Source organism: Benincasa hispida, chromosome 10 (genome assembly GCF_027475165.1).
Source record: "Benincasa hispida cultivar pf3 chromosome 10, pf3_genome.v1.1, whole genome shotgun sequence".
Taxonomy (NCBI): Eukaryota; Viridiplantae; Streptophyta; class Magnoliopsida; order Cucurbitales; family Cucurbitaceae; genus Benincasa; species Benincasa hispida.
In genome coordinates this window covers 56,352,409-56,371,768 of record NC_143487.1, presented here as the reverse complement: position 1 = coordinate 56,371,768, position 19,360 = coordinate 56,352,409, and the positions used below count along the sequence as shown (strand labels likewise).

The 19,360-nt window shown below is 37.7% G+C and overlaps 1 protein-coding gene across 2 annotated transcripts in view; it reads right to left on the bottom strand.

The window, feature by feature from the left end:
- Nucleotides 1-888: 888 nt before the first annotated feature.
- Nucleotides 889-19,360, bottom strand: part of LOC120088266 (Transducin/WD40 repeat-like superfamily protein) — a 31,206-nt gene continuing 12,734 nt past the window's right edge. For both annotated transcript variants that reach the window (XM_039045420.2, XM_039045421.2), the window contains 15 exons: nucleotides 14,272-14,368; nucleotides 12,642-12,693; nucleotides 12,288-12,389; nucleotides 12,050-12,196; nucleotides 11,775-11,937; nucleotides 11,304-11,534; nucleotides 11,047-11,201; nucleotides 5,450-5,578; nucleotides 4,968-5,085; nucleotides 4,607-4,802; nucleotides 4,318-4,429; nucleotides 4,047-4,201; nucleotides 2,187-3,639; nucleotides 1,849-2,043; nucleotides 889-1,681 (listed from right to left, as the gene is read on the bottom strand). In XM_039045420.2, coding sequence (XP_038901348.1) covers nucleotides 1,211-1,681; nucleotides 1,849-2,043; nucleotides 2,187-3,639; nucleotides 4,047-4,201; nucleotides 4,318-4,429; nucleotides 4,607-4,802; nucleotides 4,968-5,085; nucleotides 5,450-5,578; nucleotides 11,047-11,201; nucleotides 11,304-11,534; nucleotides 11,775-11,937; nucleotides 12,050-12,196; nucleotides 12,288-12,389; nucleotides 12,642-12,693; nucleotides 14,272-14,368 — 3,776 coding nt within the window. In that variant the 3' untranslated portion in view covers nucleotides 889-1,210. The remainder of the gene's footprint in view (nucleotides 1,682-1,848; nucleotides 2,044-2,186; nucleotides 3,640-4,046; nucleotides 4,202-4,317; nucleotides 4,430-4,606; nucleotides 4,803-4,967; nucleotides 5,086-5,449; nucleotides 5,579-11,046; nucleotides 11,202-11,303; nucleotides 11,535-11,774; nucleotides 11,938-12,049; nucleotides 12,197-12,287; nucleotides 12,390-12,641; nucleotides 12,694-14,271; nucleotides 14,369-19,360) is intronic.

Genomic DNA, 19,360 nt, shown 5'->3' with positions numbered 1-19,360 from the left:
AAAACTTAGTGAGAATTCTCAAACAATCAGAAAACTCTCAAGTTCTTGAAAACTAAACACTTCATGAAAATCAAAATACTTTAAAGATAAGAAAACGTCTTTAAAGACTTTATCTTCAGAAACACCCATAAATAATATTTGACTTTAACCTTAATTTAATGAAATAATGACCTGACCATTATGTGTTAATGTGGATTGGTATATTATAAATAGTCTCGAATTCAACCAGATTACCTTCTTCCTCAATCCTTATGCCACTGTCACCGTCCACTAGTCGCCATTGCATCCCACCAATTATCAACGCCCATCTATCCACCACCAATCACAACTTGTCGCCGTCGCAGCGTCCTGCTTGTTGTACACTAGCAACCACCTCCATGACTGCAATCTCTGCAATTTCTCCACACTTCTTCATTACATCTCCCTCTGTGCTTAGAATTCAGTAGTTTGATGGGTGCTTTGTGTTTTGGTGGCTTTGATAATACGAAAACAGTGAGATTGGAAGAGCAGAGGGGAATAATTATGAGAAACAGATCAGGGCATAATTCGTTAAACTAAGAACAGAGGGAAGGCGAGAGATTGGTAGAGAAACTTAAAAGTGCATTTTTCTCTCAAAGTTTACTTAATTCTTAAAAATTCTAAGACTTAAAAAGGTTACATTTTAAAATCATTCGAAACAAAATGCATCAATGGTTGAAAACATACTGAAGGTAATTTCCCTTTTTAGTTCAGAAATGTTTTGGTTGGCACATACAAAAGGTTGAACAATGATGGGTTTTCATAAAAATTTTACGTAACACTTTTGTATACATACCATAAATAATTTAAAGTGTTCGTATTCCTTAAGACCCCAAATCCAACCCAAAAAGCTAATAGAGGGGGAAAACATTTAATAATAGGCTTTAGTCTCACTAGAGTAAATGAAATGTACAAAACTGAGCCAATGCTACCAATCATTTACTACAAAGAAATTACATGGAAGGAACTTATATTAAAACAAACGATCCCAATAGAGGCCAAAAAATGGAGGGAAGGGAAAAGAAGAAACCCACATACAAACATACAAACTATATAATATAATACAACAACTCGATCAGTTCTTCAAATGTATTCTGTTCAGCCGTGTTGGGGATTTGTTGGGGAATATGCAAGCAAACTCACTAATGGCCAAAACCATGAACGTTCATCTTTGAAGCAGTGCCAAATTGGTTTAGCCAAACGGTGAAGGTACAGGTTCTGCAAGAGCATCTGATCTTTTTATGCTTCCCATGCCACAGATTATGCATCCAGGAGACGTTAGAGCTGAAAATTTAGCACCACAGAGGTCGCATACATCATAACCAATCGTTGACAATCGGCTGAGGGTGGCTGCACAAAACATCGAGGGATCTTCCTGTGGATCGATGGACTTGTTCATCAAACCCCTTTGAACACACATGTCAATGAGGCTCCTTAACTCATCTTGCTTGCTTGCAGGAGCTTTGGAGAAGAGAAGTTCAAGCATCTGTTTAGAATAGGCGAAATTTTGAACCTCCATATTCCGTTTTATGGCAGTTCGAATGCAATTTATCCGATGCTTTGCCAGAAGAGGCAAAGAACCTAAATGGCGTGATAGTCTGCCCATCTCATCTTTGGCACTGAGTGCGCTTGGTCCTTGTACCTTTTGTAATCGTCCAATTTCCTGCAGAAAATGCAATTCTTATACAACCAAGGTCTGGGATGCTAGAAAACAATTGTACTGCTGAAGATATTTGATTCATAAGATATTTGCTTTTATTTTCTACTTGGCAAAACATCAATAGCTAGAAAACAATTAGTGTACTACTGAAGGACCTCAGAAATCATTACCTGAAGAAGAGTCACAGCTATCTTGTACTGAGCACATATGGTTGCTTGAGCTTTAATATCAGCTCCTCGAGAATGGTCTTTGGCAAGTGCCAGAAAAGCTTCATCAAAACAAGACAAAGCATCTGAAAGATGATTCTGCTCTAGATGCGCTAACCCAGTCTTGAAGCATACGGAAGCAGCAGCACCACGGGGAACCTGCATGAAGAAATTAAGGTTGAAAATGATAGAGAAAGAAATTAAGACAAAATTAAACGTTACTTTAGAGCTAGAGAGAGGCATGACGGCATTGCAAATAGTTGAGCATTTATACACCAGTTGATACAAAAGGATTCGTGAACCTGTCCAGGTCGCACAGAAGTTGCTTGAGGTGGAGGCAGCTTTCCAGAATCAACAGAATTTGGAACTCCTAGGACACTGAGATCAATAGGCTGAGAAGGAAGTGAAGGCTGAGCTGGTTGAACTGGCTGAACTGAAGGCAGCATGGCAATGGGCTGACCCAAGGATTGTGGTGGTACACCACCATCAGGTAGTCCAATTGATTCGAATGGTACAGCCGGTTGCTGAGAGGCTTGAGGGGGAACACCACCATCTGGAAGGCCAACATTAACTTCAGGTGCATTGGCCTGGTTGGAAGAGATCTTGTTGCTCTCAACTCCACGGGAAGCTGGATCTAACTGTGAAAGGTAAGTTCCAGGAGGAGGAAGGGAAGCTGCAATCTGAAGAGAAGGAATTGTATTTTGGAAAAAGTCCTCTGGAATGGGTCTGGCCGCAACTCCGGCAGTCGTGCCCTGGGTAGAAGGCTGTAGGACTGGTGCAGGTTGCATCATTGAATCTGTACCAAAAGGATCAACGGGGGCGGCAGAAACAATTGGAGCTGTTAAAGCAGTTGTAGCAGGAGGTTGAGATAAGTTTTGCACAAGGTCCTGGGTGCTGCCAGTCAATGACTTTGTTCTGCTAATGGGTGGACCAAATCCTTCCCCGAGTTTAAATTGCATCGTAGCTTCTTTAATCTTTTTCACATCAACTGTTGGAGATGTAACTGGTTTATCTCGTATTCTAATGTGCAGCTTTCGTGTTTTTGAAACATTCTCTTCATCACTGCTGCTACCATCATTAGCAGTACCATACATCGTTTTCTTGAACTCTTCTTCTGCTTTAGCCTGTTCATCTGCAGAGGCTGAACTAGAAGATTGTTTCATAAGAGATTCCAGACCCATCAAATTATCCTTTGACTCGCCATCAGAAGATACCTTGGATTTATTAGAAATGGATTTTGCTAAGGGTGTTTGAAGCCCAGTGGCCTTGTCAACATTTCCACCAGCCGGTGTAAAAGATTTGACCAGGCTGTCCTCACTTACTACTTCAACAATACTGCCTCTACCTTTAACTGAGCCAAGGTAAACACCGATATGATCCGCCACAATCGAAGGAATAGAACCATCATCTGTTTTCATATATGGCGTCACTTCTGCAGCCAGTTCCCATTGTGGTATAGCCTTCAAGTTGGTGGGAGTTTTGATTTCCCAGTTTCCACCACCCCATTCTGGACCTTTGGGAACCATGCTCTCGGCAGCAAAATTTGCAAAAATGCCTTGTGTCCATCCTGTAGATCGGACCCTTAAAATTCGCTCACAATATCGCCTCAGTTCAGAATCTGTGCCATCCTCTTCCAATTTTTGAGCTAAACGCCGCAATGCACTGGGGTTAAGGTGGCAGATAAATAAATCAAGTATGCTTTCATTGTCTCCTATAACTTCAAAAGTTTCTTTGGCACTATCGAATTGACCAAACCTGCAAGCTTAACTCAGTCAGATTTAAAAATTAAAAAAAAATAATAAATAAATAAAAACTTTTCTAGGAAGAAAATTGTTAAGAGATACAATCTCCCAGAGGGAGAGAAGAAAAATAAAAAGAGACAATAGCAGCCAGAAGGAACTTTCACAAGTTCCAATAAAGGAATCAGGGAACCACAACTCACTAGATTTTTTTAAGAAGCATTTAAAGCAGCATATGACCAAAAGCGACCAAGCCCTCCCAGTAAGAAAATTAATTCAAACAATAGGATAAATATGAAAATCAAAAGGGAGGAATGCCAAAGCACACTCAGTACTAAGAAACAATGAATTTTGAGGTATTGAATCGATATTGAAGATCACAACAAAGAAAACCAAAAGGGAAGTGTGATCTTATCTGCATACTTTATACATGCGTAACCCAACTGCCGAAACCGATGGAACAAATGAGAGGTTGGAGGGCATCTTGGGTAATCTCTAGATCGTAAGAATTCATCCTTTAAAACAGATAAAGCAGTAGAAAAACGAAGAGCTTTAATAGCATATATACCCCGCAACACCTGAATTCATTGAGCAACAGATGGAGAGAGAGATTTCAATTAATAATAAAAATAATTAAAAGAGACAGGTTTGGAAAGTACAATAGGGTGAGAGCACAACATTATCCATCACTCACCTGCGTAAACTGTGGACCAGCTTGGGACAAGGACACTGCAAGGTCTCCACAGACAGGAGGACCACCAGCTAAAATATCAAGAGACCTTGGAGTGATACGCAAGCTGTCAAATCTTCATGGAGTAACATTACAAGTCAGGTTTCATAACTTCAGATGAATTCAACACAGATAAGATAATAAAAGATCCATTAGAAAAAACATAGTGCTTATAAGATCTTATTAAGGATCCAAACCAAGAAGACTGCATATTCCGCAAAACTAAAAAATCTGCAGCTGCAAAGAAGAAAACCTTGATGTGATTTGATATAATATTTCTGAAAGATCAAGCTTCTGCTCAAATCGTTGTTGCATTGTAGCAAAACCAATAAGAAGAGGTTCAAGAAGTCCAACAAGACAACTCCTTATCTCCACGCCCTTCTTCTGTCTGGGATTTATCTCTGTTGGATTTGCAAGCAATAAGCGATCATTCAAAGCACCGACAAGAACTGCACGGAAGTAGCACCTTTCTGGTCAGACATATATAAGAAAAATACAATATTTCTGGTTATGTCATAAATCATAGATAAATACATTATACATTATAAATACAGTAAATGGAAGAAATATACAGTCGGAAGAAAGAAAATCAACGCCTAGATTGTGAAACGCACCTGCATAAGGCATACTGATTGAAAGAATGGTCCTCACCTTTCCATCCCAGCCAAGCACACTAATCGCTGTTGCTGTAGAAAAAACGAGTGCAGGTCCAATCCACAGCAGGGATCGATAGTGCACATTAGTTAAGTGTTTCAACAAGCTTTTGATCAGAAAAGGTCGCAATTTGTGGACAAAGTTCTAAGCGTTATAAAAAGCCTAACTCCTGTTTCCAGAATATAACGGAGTACTGGTTAGTATTATTTATAATGGTACACATTTCCTAAGAGTTGCAGAACTGAGTTAAATACAAGCTGCCCTTCAACATTATTTTCCCACTAATTATCAAACTTTTAACTTAGTTTTAAATTATACAGCTCGCCAAAAACAGGTTTGATATATTCCCAAAACAAAAAATAAAAATGAACTCAGATGTACAATTTTGTCTTTATCCTAATAGGTAAACAAAGAAAAGCTAATCAACTAATGTCAAGGATATTGAAGGAATTCCTTTATCAAATTTTGCATAACTCCTTGCCAGTATATCAAGATCAGCTGAAACCATAAGCACTCTCTGGGTGGTTAGTACTCCAGCAACAAGCCCTCTAAGAGTTTCTTGCCAGTGAACCTGCAAAAGCAAAATGGTTGATTTTTCCATGAACATCCTAAAAATGATTGGTCCCCAGAAGAATAAATTTTTCAAAAGTTGATTGCTCATTAGAAGATAATAAACCTCGTGACAAAATATATATCAAACAAATTCATTTAACTAATATTTTTTTAGTTAAATTTTAGTGTGGGGGGGAGAGCCCTCACAGCCCAGGCACAACGATGCAATTATCAGGTGTGGTAGTATATGTTATAACTGTTACTTTAGCACACTCAGTTTATTAGCTAATTTGTAATCTTTTAATTATTCTATATAGTATAGAATTTTTCCTTAAATATTCTTTTTTTTTTTTAAATAGAAACAGCTGTTTTCATTGAAAAAGATGATAATACAAGGGCATACAAAAAATCAAACCCACAACAACCTCTCTAAAGAGAGAGTTTCCAACTATGTAAAAATGCATCCTATCAAAATATAAATCTCATGTGAATAGATAATACATGTATATAATATTTTTTAAAAAAACAAGAAACAACTTCTCAATGATATAATGAAAAAGATTAAATGTTTAGGAGATATAAACTCGCACAAGGAGTTAAAAAGGAAAGATCCTATCTACAAACACAACCAAATAGAGAGAAAATTTTAAACAACTTCGACCTACAAGCCTGCTTCAGCTGCTGAAAAAACAAAAGCCACTACAAAACTACGAAAGAAACCCAAAAAAAAGACCACCAACCAACAAAAGACCAACAAAGAGTAAACTGAAAACTGTTTAATGATGCACAAACTAAAAATCTCAAAAAGACTTTTGATGAACTAATGCCAAGAAACTTGAAAAAAAAAATAATAAATAAAAATAAAAATAAACACCCTTCTCCTAACACTCTACAATCTTCCAACAAGAGAACGACACTGAGTCTAAGTAATATTAAACCGCCACCAGGTAAGACTTCCAAAACTAGTGAACAAGCAACCAGCTACCCTTTATAAAGCACCTCCAAAGAAAGAACACCCACAATCTCTAATATTTGAAGCAAAAATCAAACTTTCATTAGCAAAACAAGTTGCCTCAACTCCTTAGAACTTTACGAGAGGGGAGAGAGGGTGAATTTCTTTGAGTTGTAAACCACAAGCCTTAATTAAAGATGAAAACCTTGAAGGAACTGAGGAAGGAATAATAACTGGCAACAAAGGTTAAGAAGCCACAATCAAATTATCTTGGACATCATCCTGAAGTAACGTCTCAAAAGCATCAACAAATGAGTCCAGAAGATCAGGCTCTTCAAACACTCTTTCTTCCAAAAATGCTTCAGACTCCACTCTATTCAAACTAATTTCAAAATCTCCACCGGAATCAAAAGAATGAATATGCAAGGGATACGTTCTGTACATTGTCTTTAATTAAATTAACATTAGATCCAGAAGGAGAAAGAGAGGAACAAAGTGCATGTTGCACGTTGGTGTATAGGTATATAATGTAATGTACCTAATCTTTCGTTTTTTTTTTTAACACTTCAAATCCTGAATTTTTGGAGCTCCTAATGCTTCAAAAGTGATGGTAAAGTCTCCAAGATTTAAATCTTTTATATACTCATTGAAGCTGGGATAAAACCACATTCGTTTCAACTTGAATAATAGCTGAGGAACAATCCAGACAATTAAGAGTTTGGGAGGAAATGCTTATCAAACCTCCTAAATTGTTGCCCAATTGCATCAAAAACCAAGCTTTTCCAGTATGCTAGGGGTAAATTCTTGATACGAATCCATCTGCCATAACTATAAACCAAGTCTGGTCTAGAAAAATGCTCTGTCTGACCAAGCAGCCCCTTTCAAATGAAGTTTGCCAAATAACTTCCATCTACTAATATTCTTGAATAAATTTGGATCAATATCAACTTTCAATAGTGCTTTATCATCCATAAATGGATTGATTGAAACTCGAGTCCGAAGCACTCCTCCAAAGCAATCTTGACATCCGACCATGAACAGTGAGCAAGTAATCTAGACACCACGAACAAGGAATTCAAGTTCAAGTTTAAAACTTCTAATTCCTTCTTAACTCAAAATGTTGAATGACTGACATGGGAATGCTTGAAAGTTGAACCACGGAGAACTTCTGTATATTTTTCCTTTTCAAAACAGAATTTGGTTCCACAACATTCCTCTTACTAACCTTAGCCTCATAATCAAACTTTTCCCAGATAATCAAATGTTGCAACTCATCTGCAGATAAGGGAAGCGAAGGGTCTGTTGATACAGAAACTAACCATTTCTTCGAGTTCTTGCCATCTCCATAAGGGAATATTCTTCTTCCCTCCTGTTGAAGGCCATACCGCACACTCCACAACAACTTTCATTATTACAAAACTTTGACAATCGAATAACACTTTGATCAACTCGTTCAAGTCGGACCATTCAATAACCTTTACATGCTGAAATCAAGTCATTGTGCCATAGCCATTGAGAAGAATATCTTCAGACCACTTTTCATATCTTCCACAAAGAAACCGCAACCATCTTGCCACATACAGAAGAAATGATCCAAAATAATGCAACTTTTTACTTCCATAATTCCAGAAAACTCTAGCTAGAAGTAAGAAAGATGAGGAAAATCGGAATTGTTAGGAATGTGGCCGGACGGGAGGAAGAAGAAGGTCGGAGGAAAGGGTAAGAGACTGAAGGGGAAAGGAGAAAGGAGAGAGCTTCTTTTTTGTTGGGGGACTTGCTATGTGGCGGTTTTTTGATGTACCTAATCTAATGACTGGGAGAAAGACAGCGTACTTCCTTTGCTGCCCCTTTCTTATAATGGTATCAAGCATTAGGATTTTATAAGATATTAAAATTTCTACTTCATTCTCCATCTAACAAGGCTTAGAGTTTTAGATCTAGATAACTACTTTAAAGTTGTAGTTTCCTTATCTTTTTTTTTATTATTTTTTTTTTGGGGGGACAAAATAAGACCTTTTCATTGATGAAATGAAAAGAGGCAAAAAATACAATGATACAAAAGAGCAAAATTACAATAACATAGAAACATAGGATCAGTAGGTGCATCCAGATATCTCAACTAGGTTGACACATCTATAGCACCCTCATCACATCCCTATACAAAAGAAGATCTCTAAATTACATCCCTATCCCAAGAGGACCACCACTAATGAATATAAAAAAATGGCTAGTTAGTATTGTTGTCAATTGCTATGATTGAAATAAAATGGTTATGTTTTATTTTACAAGTATTGCTATGGATTAACCAAATAACCAATGATCTACCACAGGATGACACTAGACGTTTACTCTGACTAAGGAACCAGCTCTCTCAAAGTCTTACTAGCCTTCTGTACAAATCTATAGGGGTGTGTTTGGCCAAGGAGTTTGAGAAGTAGGAATTGTGAACTGTACTTTTCGTTTGGCCCAAGGAGTTTGTGGGTCCTACTATTAAAAAAAATCAATTCTATACATTATCAACTGGGTTGGGTCATGGTCATCTTTCCTTAAGGCCCACAAGCTTGAACATATGCATCTCAGTTTGGATATCTTCTTTCAACCAACTCACGAACTTACTTTTAAGGGCTAATTTGGAAACATCCTTCAATGATGTCAATAGTTGCTTAGACCATCGGTAATAGCTAGTAGGTCTATTACAATGTCTCTTGAGTTGGCGTTAGGAATTGGAAGCGTCTGTATTCTTCTTTTGCCGACAAAAATTGCGCCAACAATTGCTTGTGAAATTCGGTCCACATTGTGATCAACGTTTTAGCATCCTCCCATTGGTGCCAATCAAGGACTTCCCCCTTCAAACACAATACCTCTGCATCCAGTTTGTCCTCCACCATCAAACAATTCACAACAAAATACCATTCTACATGATGTGGCCAACTGTAGGGGTCTTCTTCATCTTCTCCCTTGAAAATTGGCACCACTAATTTCCTCAACCACGTGGCGAACAATGGGACTTCATACAATGTGACCGTGTTAGTTGCCTCACTGCATGTGTCGATATATACCTCCTCCCTTGTTTCCACTTCAAGGGGTTGCTTTCCGTTATCGGTTCGAGTTCTCTTTGAGGAATCGAAGCTTCGACCTTCCACTAATGTTCCACCCCTTCTTGACCATTCTTCGAGGCACTATAGCCTTTTTTGCTCAATCATCTGGCTAGCCTCCAAAATGTATGACTAATCTCCTTTCTCACTAGCAAAAACTGATTAGCAATTTTCACATCCACTCCAAGTTGCACTGCTATAACCTTTCGATCAATTCTTTTTTCCATTCCCTATAGGACTGTTTCCAACCTCAAATCAATCCTCTCCTAGTACTCATACGTTTTTGCATTGTTGCTATCATCTCTTACAAGGTTACACTGTTGTCCATCTTTCCTCCAACTAAGAACGATACTCTAATACCAAAATGATAAGTTTTGAATTAGATATTTACTGAATTGGCAAAACCAGAGAGTTTCACTCTGCTGTCCGTCTTTCCTACTTTCTTGCATCTTTCCATACTCTAATACCAAAATGATAAGGTTACACTCGTTTGTCCCTCTTCCCATACTTTCTTGCATCATTGCTATCATCTCTTCCAACATTACACTCCGTTGTCCATCTTTCCTCCACCAAGAACGGTACCCTAATACCAAAATGATAAGTCTCGAATTAGATATTTACTGATTTTGCAAAACCAAGGGTGTTTCAAGAGCTACAAATTTAGCAAATGCAAAAAGATACTCTCCCCCTCACCCTCAAGACCTTAATAAGCCTTCTAATAACAACCCCATACAAAAAACAATAATTACCTGAAACCTAATGGTCCCCACAAAATCACAACACCCGCATTTTCCCCACAAACATCCCTTCACTTTACGTGTTTACCATTCCCAACCATTGCTTTCTCCCATTCTTATGAGTACAACTTTGTAATTCGGGATCTAACCTTTTCCATCATTTTTTTAATGCCAAAAAATTTCCTGAGATGGCCTCTGGGACTTCATTTCTCTTCCTGCTCCTACTTAGTGTCTCAACTGGCGAAATATAATATCTTTATAACTACTCTCTAATTACTCTACGCACCAGTTGGAGAGTTCTTAAATAACTCTATTAACATCGACTTTGTACTTCAATAGCATGTACTCTAATATCTTGTTGCTCTTGTTTTGTTCAGGATGCTTTTCCTCAACTCCTGAAATTGGTTTCAAATTCTTTTTGTGCATTTTTCTTGGTCATTCTCATATTTAAAATGGATTCCAATGCACCCAGTCCTTGTAGGTGTGTCATACTTTTTTTAGGATAACCCTTTTTCTTCATCATCCCCATGTCCAATTTAAATGATATGCCACATGTATGTGTGTACATGTACCATTTAAACAAAATAACTGAAAGTATTCTCCTTTGCTGCCCCTTTCATACTAATACCAAAAGCAGAAAGAAAAATGCTTAGATAATTCCTCACATAACAACAAGTTCTTACTTCTCTTGCACAGTTCTTACCTGAAGTACAATCTCATTTACTCTCAGCTTAATTGACTTTCTCCCCTCACCCTTCGTTGGTATATAGTTACCATCAGCTGTCGAATTTCGATGTCCCTGAACCAGTTTTGCCAAGCCAATCTGGTCCCCATGTGATGAAAACATCAATGTTGATTCTACAAATGCAATGAATTAATCTATCAGCATAATGCAGCATTCGGCACTAATTTAATAGAATAAAACATGAATAGATTAATAGATAATGTGTACACATTTACCTAATGGAGTAGGAAAGATACGATCCACTTCAGTTTCAAATAAAAATGGCATAGGTCCACGGATAGAATTGTTATTAGTATCTGCACTGTGGTTGTCTTCAAGAACTTTTTCATTGTCATTCTCTTGTGAAGTCTTTGCTCCTGGTAGTATATATAAAGCAAGTCCAGTCTTATCGTCATCTAGAATAGCAAACTGATTCTCATTGGGCCCAATAAAAGCAGCATCTCGACCTAAGGACACCAAAAATATAGTGATTCAATTATTTTTTTATAGAAACAACCACTTTCATTAGAAAAAAAAAATGAAAGGATACAAGCACAGACATACAAAAAACCAAGCCCACAAAAAGAAGCCCAACTAAGAAGGGACTCCAATTATGCAAAGAATGCCAATTATGTTCCCAATCATGCCTGTGTTTCTCATGAATTTATCATAATGCACTGAAACAAATTGAACATATAAAGGCATACCTTTGACTGTGGTACATTTACTGTTTGCTGTTGGAGAATCAGTATTTTCCCAATAGAGTACAACTTCATTTGTGGCCCCACTAAACTCATAAGTTACAAGAAATAGACGCTGCTTTGTACTATGAACAATGAACTTCGGATGAAATTCAACATTCCCTGGAATCTACAAGATAAAATTTTTCTCAATATTAAAAGCCTTCAGCAAACCACCTTTTGATTTGGATAAAATGAAGACTACGTAATAATGATTGAGAATACATTAGTCAAAATATTACCGATGTATAAAGTTTCTTATAGATGCTATCCGAACCGGAGCATAGATTATATGCCATGAGGTTTTGACCATCTACATAAAAAGCCCTAACAGGATAATGAAGAACTCGGTTTTCTTTACTGAAGAAATTCAACTCCAAATGAAAGGGCTGTCATTTTATACAATAATGTTAGACATCCCACAAAACACAATATAAATGAAAATCCTTACAATACAAGCATTGCACTGGAAAAAAATACCTGACAAACTGGAACATCCTTCAAATGATGTTTAGAATCTAAAATTGTGATGATAGGTAACCGAGAAATAGGAGCATTTTTTGCATGGCCTTCCATAAAATGCTAGAAAATAATACAAGAAAGATATAATAGTTCTTTAAATACAAGGAAAAATAAACAGAAGAGTTGAATTGAAAAACATATCAATTCTGAAGAGGACATACAAAATTCCAAGATTTTGGATAAAAAAAACCCTCATCAGAGACCTTTACACTTTCTAGAACAAACTTTCACATTTAACTTAAACTTAAAAGTTGCAGATAGAAACCAAAATCTCTATAACATGTAAAACCCACAAATAAGGATGTAACCTACACTGTGGAGGAAAGCCTTCCGAGCAATGTCTGATATAGTAAGTGAACTATGGCTGCCCAAAATGGAAAATAAAATAATCAGAAAGTTATTCAAGAATCCTCAGTTCAAAATAACTTTGAGTATCAAAAGTTTGACCAACTTTGGTTACTAACTTGGGTTTCTGTTTCCTATAAAAGAGAAACAAAAAAAAAATAACTTTGACCAAAAAAGATAAACGTTGGATAAACCCAAAAAGGTCATAAGTATAGAAATACCACAAGTGTTAAGTTTTATTCTCCTTCTTCTCCTTCTCCTTCTTCCTCTTCTTTTTCCTTTTCTTTTCTTTTCTTTTCTTTTCTTTTCTTTTCTTTTTTTCTTTTTTTCTTTTTTTTTCTTTTTTTTTTTTTGGTTTATTTCATTGAGGAATGGGATTACAAAAAGGAGAAAACCCATCCACTTATAGTAGATTACAAAAATGATCTCCAAGAAGTAACCACTAGTGTTAACTTTAAGCCATGCAAACACTCAAAAAAGAGGGATGAAATGAAGAAAAATTCTCTCTTCAGATTTTGATGGGTTCTTGTTTGGCAAGTAGTTCATAGATTTTGTGGTATAATGCAGTTGAAGCTCTTCTTTCTGAGATTTGGTTTGAAAGAAATCAGCAGGTTTTTCATGAAAAATCCCTTTCTTGGTCTATTTGTTTGGATTCAGCTCATTTTCTTGCCTCCTCATGGTATTCGCATTTTAAGGTTTTCTCTAATTATTCTCTACAAGATATTTGTTTGAACTAGAACGCCTTCATATTTTCAGTTTAACTAGTGGGTAGTGTGTTTCAGTCCAATTACTGGAGGTTAGCATGCATGAGAAGGTTCTGATTGAGAAAGTTAATGTTGCTCCTTTGCTTTTTGGCTCTTTTCAGTTTAAGTTGCTTTCTTTTTGGTGGTTTCTTTTAACAAGAATGATCTTGCATACTGAAGATGGGCATTTTCTTTTATTTTTTGACTTTCATCAAAGGTTTCTTGATGTTCTTTTCTTCTTGGCAGCATCTTGATGCAGCTCTTGCAGCTTGATGAGAGCAGTTTTTGTTGCTTCGGCTCTTTGGCTTGTCAAGATCTTCTAAGCCGTTCTGCTCTGTTCTTCCTCTTTTTTCTGGCTCTTCTAATACTTTTTTTTTTTTGTACTCCTTCCTTGAACATTTTTCTTTATTTTCATCTAGCTTCTTGTTAAAAAAAGGCATGCAAACATTAATGAAGGAAAGAACTCAACAACTATTTGAGACTTCTTTTAATCTAGCTTCCCCCAATAAATTTTTATAAAAACACAGGGGAGGAAGAGAGAGAGAGTATTTATTATTTTAAAAATGACCACTAAGGTACTGTGCCATACCTATCCATTTAATCAATGAAAATGTAATGGTACCTTGAAGTACCCTTCACCAACTCTTCACCACTTGAGTTCCCCTTTCATTAATAAAAACCTGGTTCTTAATTATAACCTAACAGATTTTTAAAAATCCAATTCAAATGTTTACGTTCAGCTTCAAGATAGATCAAGATCAAAGACCCAAAAAGAGAAAAGAAAAAAAAACAAGTAAAGTAGATCCTAGCCTTTTCCCCTTTTTTTCAATCAAGTACAAAAGGCACAGGCTCACCCTTTCAGATGATGTTCTTGCAGCTGCGCTTGAAGTTGATGATCAGCCAATATTCCAGACGCACCCAAGGATGAAAGCTTTTCTTTCAAAACAGATGCTGTAATAACGTAACAACAGGTTGGACATAAAGTTTAAGAAGATGGCACACTTACAAAAAGAAGAAAGCTTCTATGTTTTTCTGCATCATCAAATTGTGTGCACGTGACAAAAAGCAATCTTACATCAATTAGAAAATGTGTGCTTATCATTTCGTTAAGCTATTTTTGGATCTCCGAATAGGAAGTACCACAGTAAACTAGTCACATGTGAGGCCCCTGATTACCATTCAGAATGAAAAGGGGTAAAAGGAAGATACACCCTCGACATGTTAGTTAAGAGAATAAGTTCTAAGGTGGGGGCCAGGAGTACGTAGACAGAATGTAGAATCTGTATAAAGGGGATGGTAGTACATGTTATGAGGTCAGGTATTTTGTGTGTTTCAGTGTTCTTTTTATAATAATCAATTCATTGATGTATGAAATAATCAAAAGGATATATATATAGATAGATAGATAGATAGATAGATATAGATATTTAAAAAAAGAAAAAGGAAAAAAAATCCCTATCAAAGGGAGTACAAAAGATAGGACCAATTTGCAACAATAAAATCTAAGTTGTGATCTTTGAGGGATTGATAATCTTTACACCAAAACAGAGCAATAAAAATAGAAGATTCAAGAATTCCTTGGTTGTCTTCGTTCTGGTTTTGAAAATGTGATCGTTCCTCTCTTCCCAAATCTTCGACTAAACCGCACAAGTGAAGCCAATCCATAAGTTAGCATTGTGACCCTTGAACAAGTGGTCCAAAAACATTAAACTGATCCAGTTCATAGTGTCGTGTGGGGGAGCCAAGTGCCATCTAAAAGCACTGAAAATGTATGTCCATATAGCATGAGAAAATTCAGCAGTGTATGAAGAGGTGGTTTACTGATCCAGAGCTATCCTGACAAAGGCAACACCAAGATGGAGAGAGAAATCCACGTCCATCTTGCTTGTAGTCGATCCATGGTACTGAGGCAAGAGTAACAAATTTCCCATAAGAGGAATTTAATCCTTTTTAAGGCAATGAAATTTTCATAACTTTTTGAAAATAACACTTCCACCAATTGAGTGGTTTTGATGATATAGGTGTGACAATAATGATCTAGATGAGAAAAATCCATTAAATACCAGCTTCCAAACCAAAACCAAGGATGGTTGGTGAGCAATAGACCCGGCAAGAGGTTTGTGGAAATAGCCCACTCTTCGATCTCTACATCCTTTAGGTGCCTTCTAAAGTTCAATCCCCAAGAAGAACAAAGTGGATTCCATAATTCAGCAATAGATGCATCTTTAGAATTTGCAAGGGCAAACAGTCTGGGGAAAACCTGGCAAAGAGGTTCCAACCCATACCAAACGTGATGCAAGTGTAGCCCCGCATCAAAACGCCTTTCCAAAAGTGGAGGAGCCATTCCCGATCTTGCTTCATAATATGAGTCCATGGACTTTTCTACTAGAGCTAGCCAAATGGCCAAATGGTTTAAGGTCAAAATGATGGGAACCATATTTTGCTTTGATGATCTCTCCAAAATGCTCCCTTTTCCATTTGATAGTGACAAAGCCACTTAGCACGTAGGGATTTGTTTCTCTGTCTAATATCACAAATGTCAAGGCCACCCTCCTCCAATGGTTGTGCGAAAACATGCCATCTAGGGAGGTTAGAGATATTGCTATCCCAATTCCCACACCAAAGAAAATTTTGAAACCATTTGTCAATAATAGCGGAAACTTTGGATGGAATTTGAAAGAGTGATAACTAGTAGATGGGTAGGTTCAAAAGTGTCAGTCTTTAGAAGAGTGAAGAGTCGATCTTCCTCCTTTTGAGAGAAAGTCATGCTGCAATGAGTATAGTATCTTGTCGATCTTGTCCATAATGGACTGCAAACATGAGATAGAGTTAGGCTTAACAAATGGAGGGAGCCCTAAATATTCGGCAGGCCAAGAACCCATCCTACAGTCAAACCTCCTAGCAATGTTTTCAACCCATGAACAATCCCAGTTGATGCCCAAAAATTCATAATTTTGTCAGTTAATATTCAGCCCAGATGCATCTTCAAAAAGACCCGACCATATTGAAGACATTTTCTATATCCTCCTCCTTTTTGATGAGAAGAGAATGGTGTCATCTGCAAATAAAAGATGATTAACATGAATCGAACCATCGCTAGTGGAGTAACCTTTGATAAAACCAAAGTCTACCACCGATCTTATGATTCTACTAAGAGAGTCATTCACAATGATAAAAAGAAAAGGGAACAATGATTCTACTAAGAGAGTCCATGACAATTTACCCCTCGGTCTACCACTGATAATAATAGAGAAACTCATGGAAGAGATGCAACCTCTAATCCAAAGCCTCCATAATGCATTAGAGAGCTTTGAATTTACCCCTTGATTTACCAGGGATAGCCATAATGCAAATCCCACATTCCTGAAACCATGGAACCAGATGGGTCATTGGGTTGAGAGAAGTAGTAGCCGGGGAAAAAGGGAGGATGAAATCAAAGCAAGGTGCATCAATGGGCTCGGGCAAGGTGGATAACTGTGGGAATCAGGAGATTTGGTATGAGACTAGAGAAGTAGTGCTCTGTTACAGCATTAGATGGCAAAGGAATGATGGATGTAGCAATTTTTGTTCCAGAGCTAAAGGTGGTTGGTTTGTGGTTTATGATAATATTTTTGGATGATTTTGGGGGCAAGTAAAAGCAATGGTTTTGGGGAAGAATGATTTTCAAAAAAAGAAGAGGAAGGTTGGGGGAAAACAGAAGAAGTAATGGGTAACGTGGGCGAGAGAAAGATTGGGTGGATGGGCTTGTTGGTTGAGTGGTGGGGGCCCACATTTGATGTGACCAAAGTTGGAGAAGTGTATGAATAATTACAAGAGGCGGGTTTTGTAGTATTGTCTGTATGTGGTAGGTCTATTGATTGCTCAAAAAAGCTCTGTGGTTCAAACATGGGAACGACTCCATGATACGATTTCTGGCTTGATATTAAAATGAAAAAAACTCTTTTTGGGTCTGATTGGGCTCCGTGCTAGAGATCATTGGTGACTTAGCTAGTTTTCCATGAACGTTGGCAATAACTAGAGTAAGATAGTCTTCTTCAGAAAAGGGAGCAATAATGACCCAAAAAAAGAAGAAAAAGAAAAAAAAAACCTCTATCGATGAGGATGATGGGAGGTCGATTTTTGCCGCGGTGGAGTTATTCAAACCTTCAGGTTAATTTCCATTAAATCCATCGTATTAAGGGTCTTCTTTGCAACTTCCAAAAACCACCACATGCATCTCCAATCACAGTCTTCTTCAGAAAAGGGAGCAATAATGACCAAAAAAAGAAGAAAGAAAAAAAAAACCTCTATCGATGAGGATGATGGGAGGTCGATTTTTGCCGCAGTGGAGTTATTCGAACCTTCAGGTTAATTTCCATTAAATCCATCGTATTAAGGGTCTTCTTTGCAACTTCCAAAAACCACCACATGCATCTCCAATCACTTGAAAGTGTCCATGTTCCATTTATCCATAGGTATGTGACGAATCTTTATCCATCCTCCATATGAGGGGACCATTTGGTCTTTGTAAAATTCCTCATGAGTCATGGAGAATACTGAAGGTTGAAGGCATCAACCTTCTACCATCCCCTGTATGAGCCAAGGATTTTTACTTAATCACTGTTTTTGCATCACATAATGGCCTTGTTAGGCTAAAAGGGAACAATCAAGTAGTAGACTGTAACGTTGGCTTGGATTGCTCTTAGGATCTTAAACCAATGACCAAGGAAGTTCTATCTTTTGAGCACAATGATGGTAGAGACACCAAAGGGTACAAGGGTTTGAGGATAACTTGTATATGGAGGTTTGGAAGTAATGACGGAAGAATTTCGAATGAATGTGCTCTTTTCTATCAGCTGCCAAGCTTTGACAAAGCCTCTGTTGGATGAGAGTGTTAGGTACTTAAGCACCATAGGCTATTGAGGTGGGGAGTCAAGTCAGTTAAATACCACATTGGTCGTCCCATTCTAACCAATGTGGGCCAAAAGAGCCCATACTACCTTGGTTCCTAACAATACCCCATCCCCAAACAGCCAACGTCTCCAACGGTACTTCACTCGACCACACCCAGTCAGAACCCTCCGTCAGTTCCACTCCGGAACGTCAACAACCTAGCTCTTATACCATTGTTAGGTACTTGAGCACCTTGGAGAACCTCACCCCAAAAGCCAGCTATTGAGGTGGGAGAGCCAAACCATTTAAGTACCACATTGCTCATCCCATTCTAATCAATGTGGGACAAAGGTAACCCATACTACCTTGGTTCCTAACAGAATTGGCCTTGAGAATAACTTCCTTAAAACATGGTTGTTGGCCTCATTAATGGAGGTTGTGGGGTCGGAGTTGTAAAACTAGAAAACCCAATAATAGCTTGCCAGCCTTTCCCTTCCCTATCTTCGCCAGAAGGAATCAGGATACGATTTTTACCTCCATTATAATCAAGTTACACCAGCTCAACAGAGAATCCTTTTGTTTGATAGCTTCTCTATCCAAATGATTTGGTCGTCAACCCTATGTTCTTTGAAAAACTTATGCTTCAGTGGTGCCATGAGAAGCAACTTGAAGACTTCATTGATCCAACGAAGAGTGCTATTGTTGATAGAAAGCTCCAACGAAGAGTGCTCCAGTGAACCTATATGGAGAAGGTTTTTTCATGAGAAAATTTTGTAATTCGAACACAAGAGCCATGAAAAGATTGATCAATCTCTACCAAGAGGGTTCTCTTTTCTGCCATGATGGGTTTGATCGGTAGAGGTTGAGTCATGGTGGCGAGCGGCTGAGAAGTCAATGGTAGAAAACAATGTTGAGGATCAGGAGGGGCGGGTAGAGAACATGGCAAGAGGAGAGTTTTACTTTTTCTTCCTGATCACTAATAATTATGTGTGTTTCAGTGTTATAGGGAAGAGATTACCAACCCTCTCTAATAGGCTGGGTATCAATAAATAGTAAGGAAGAAACCATGCA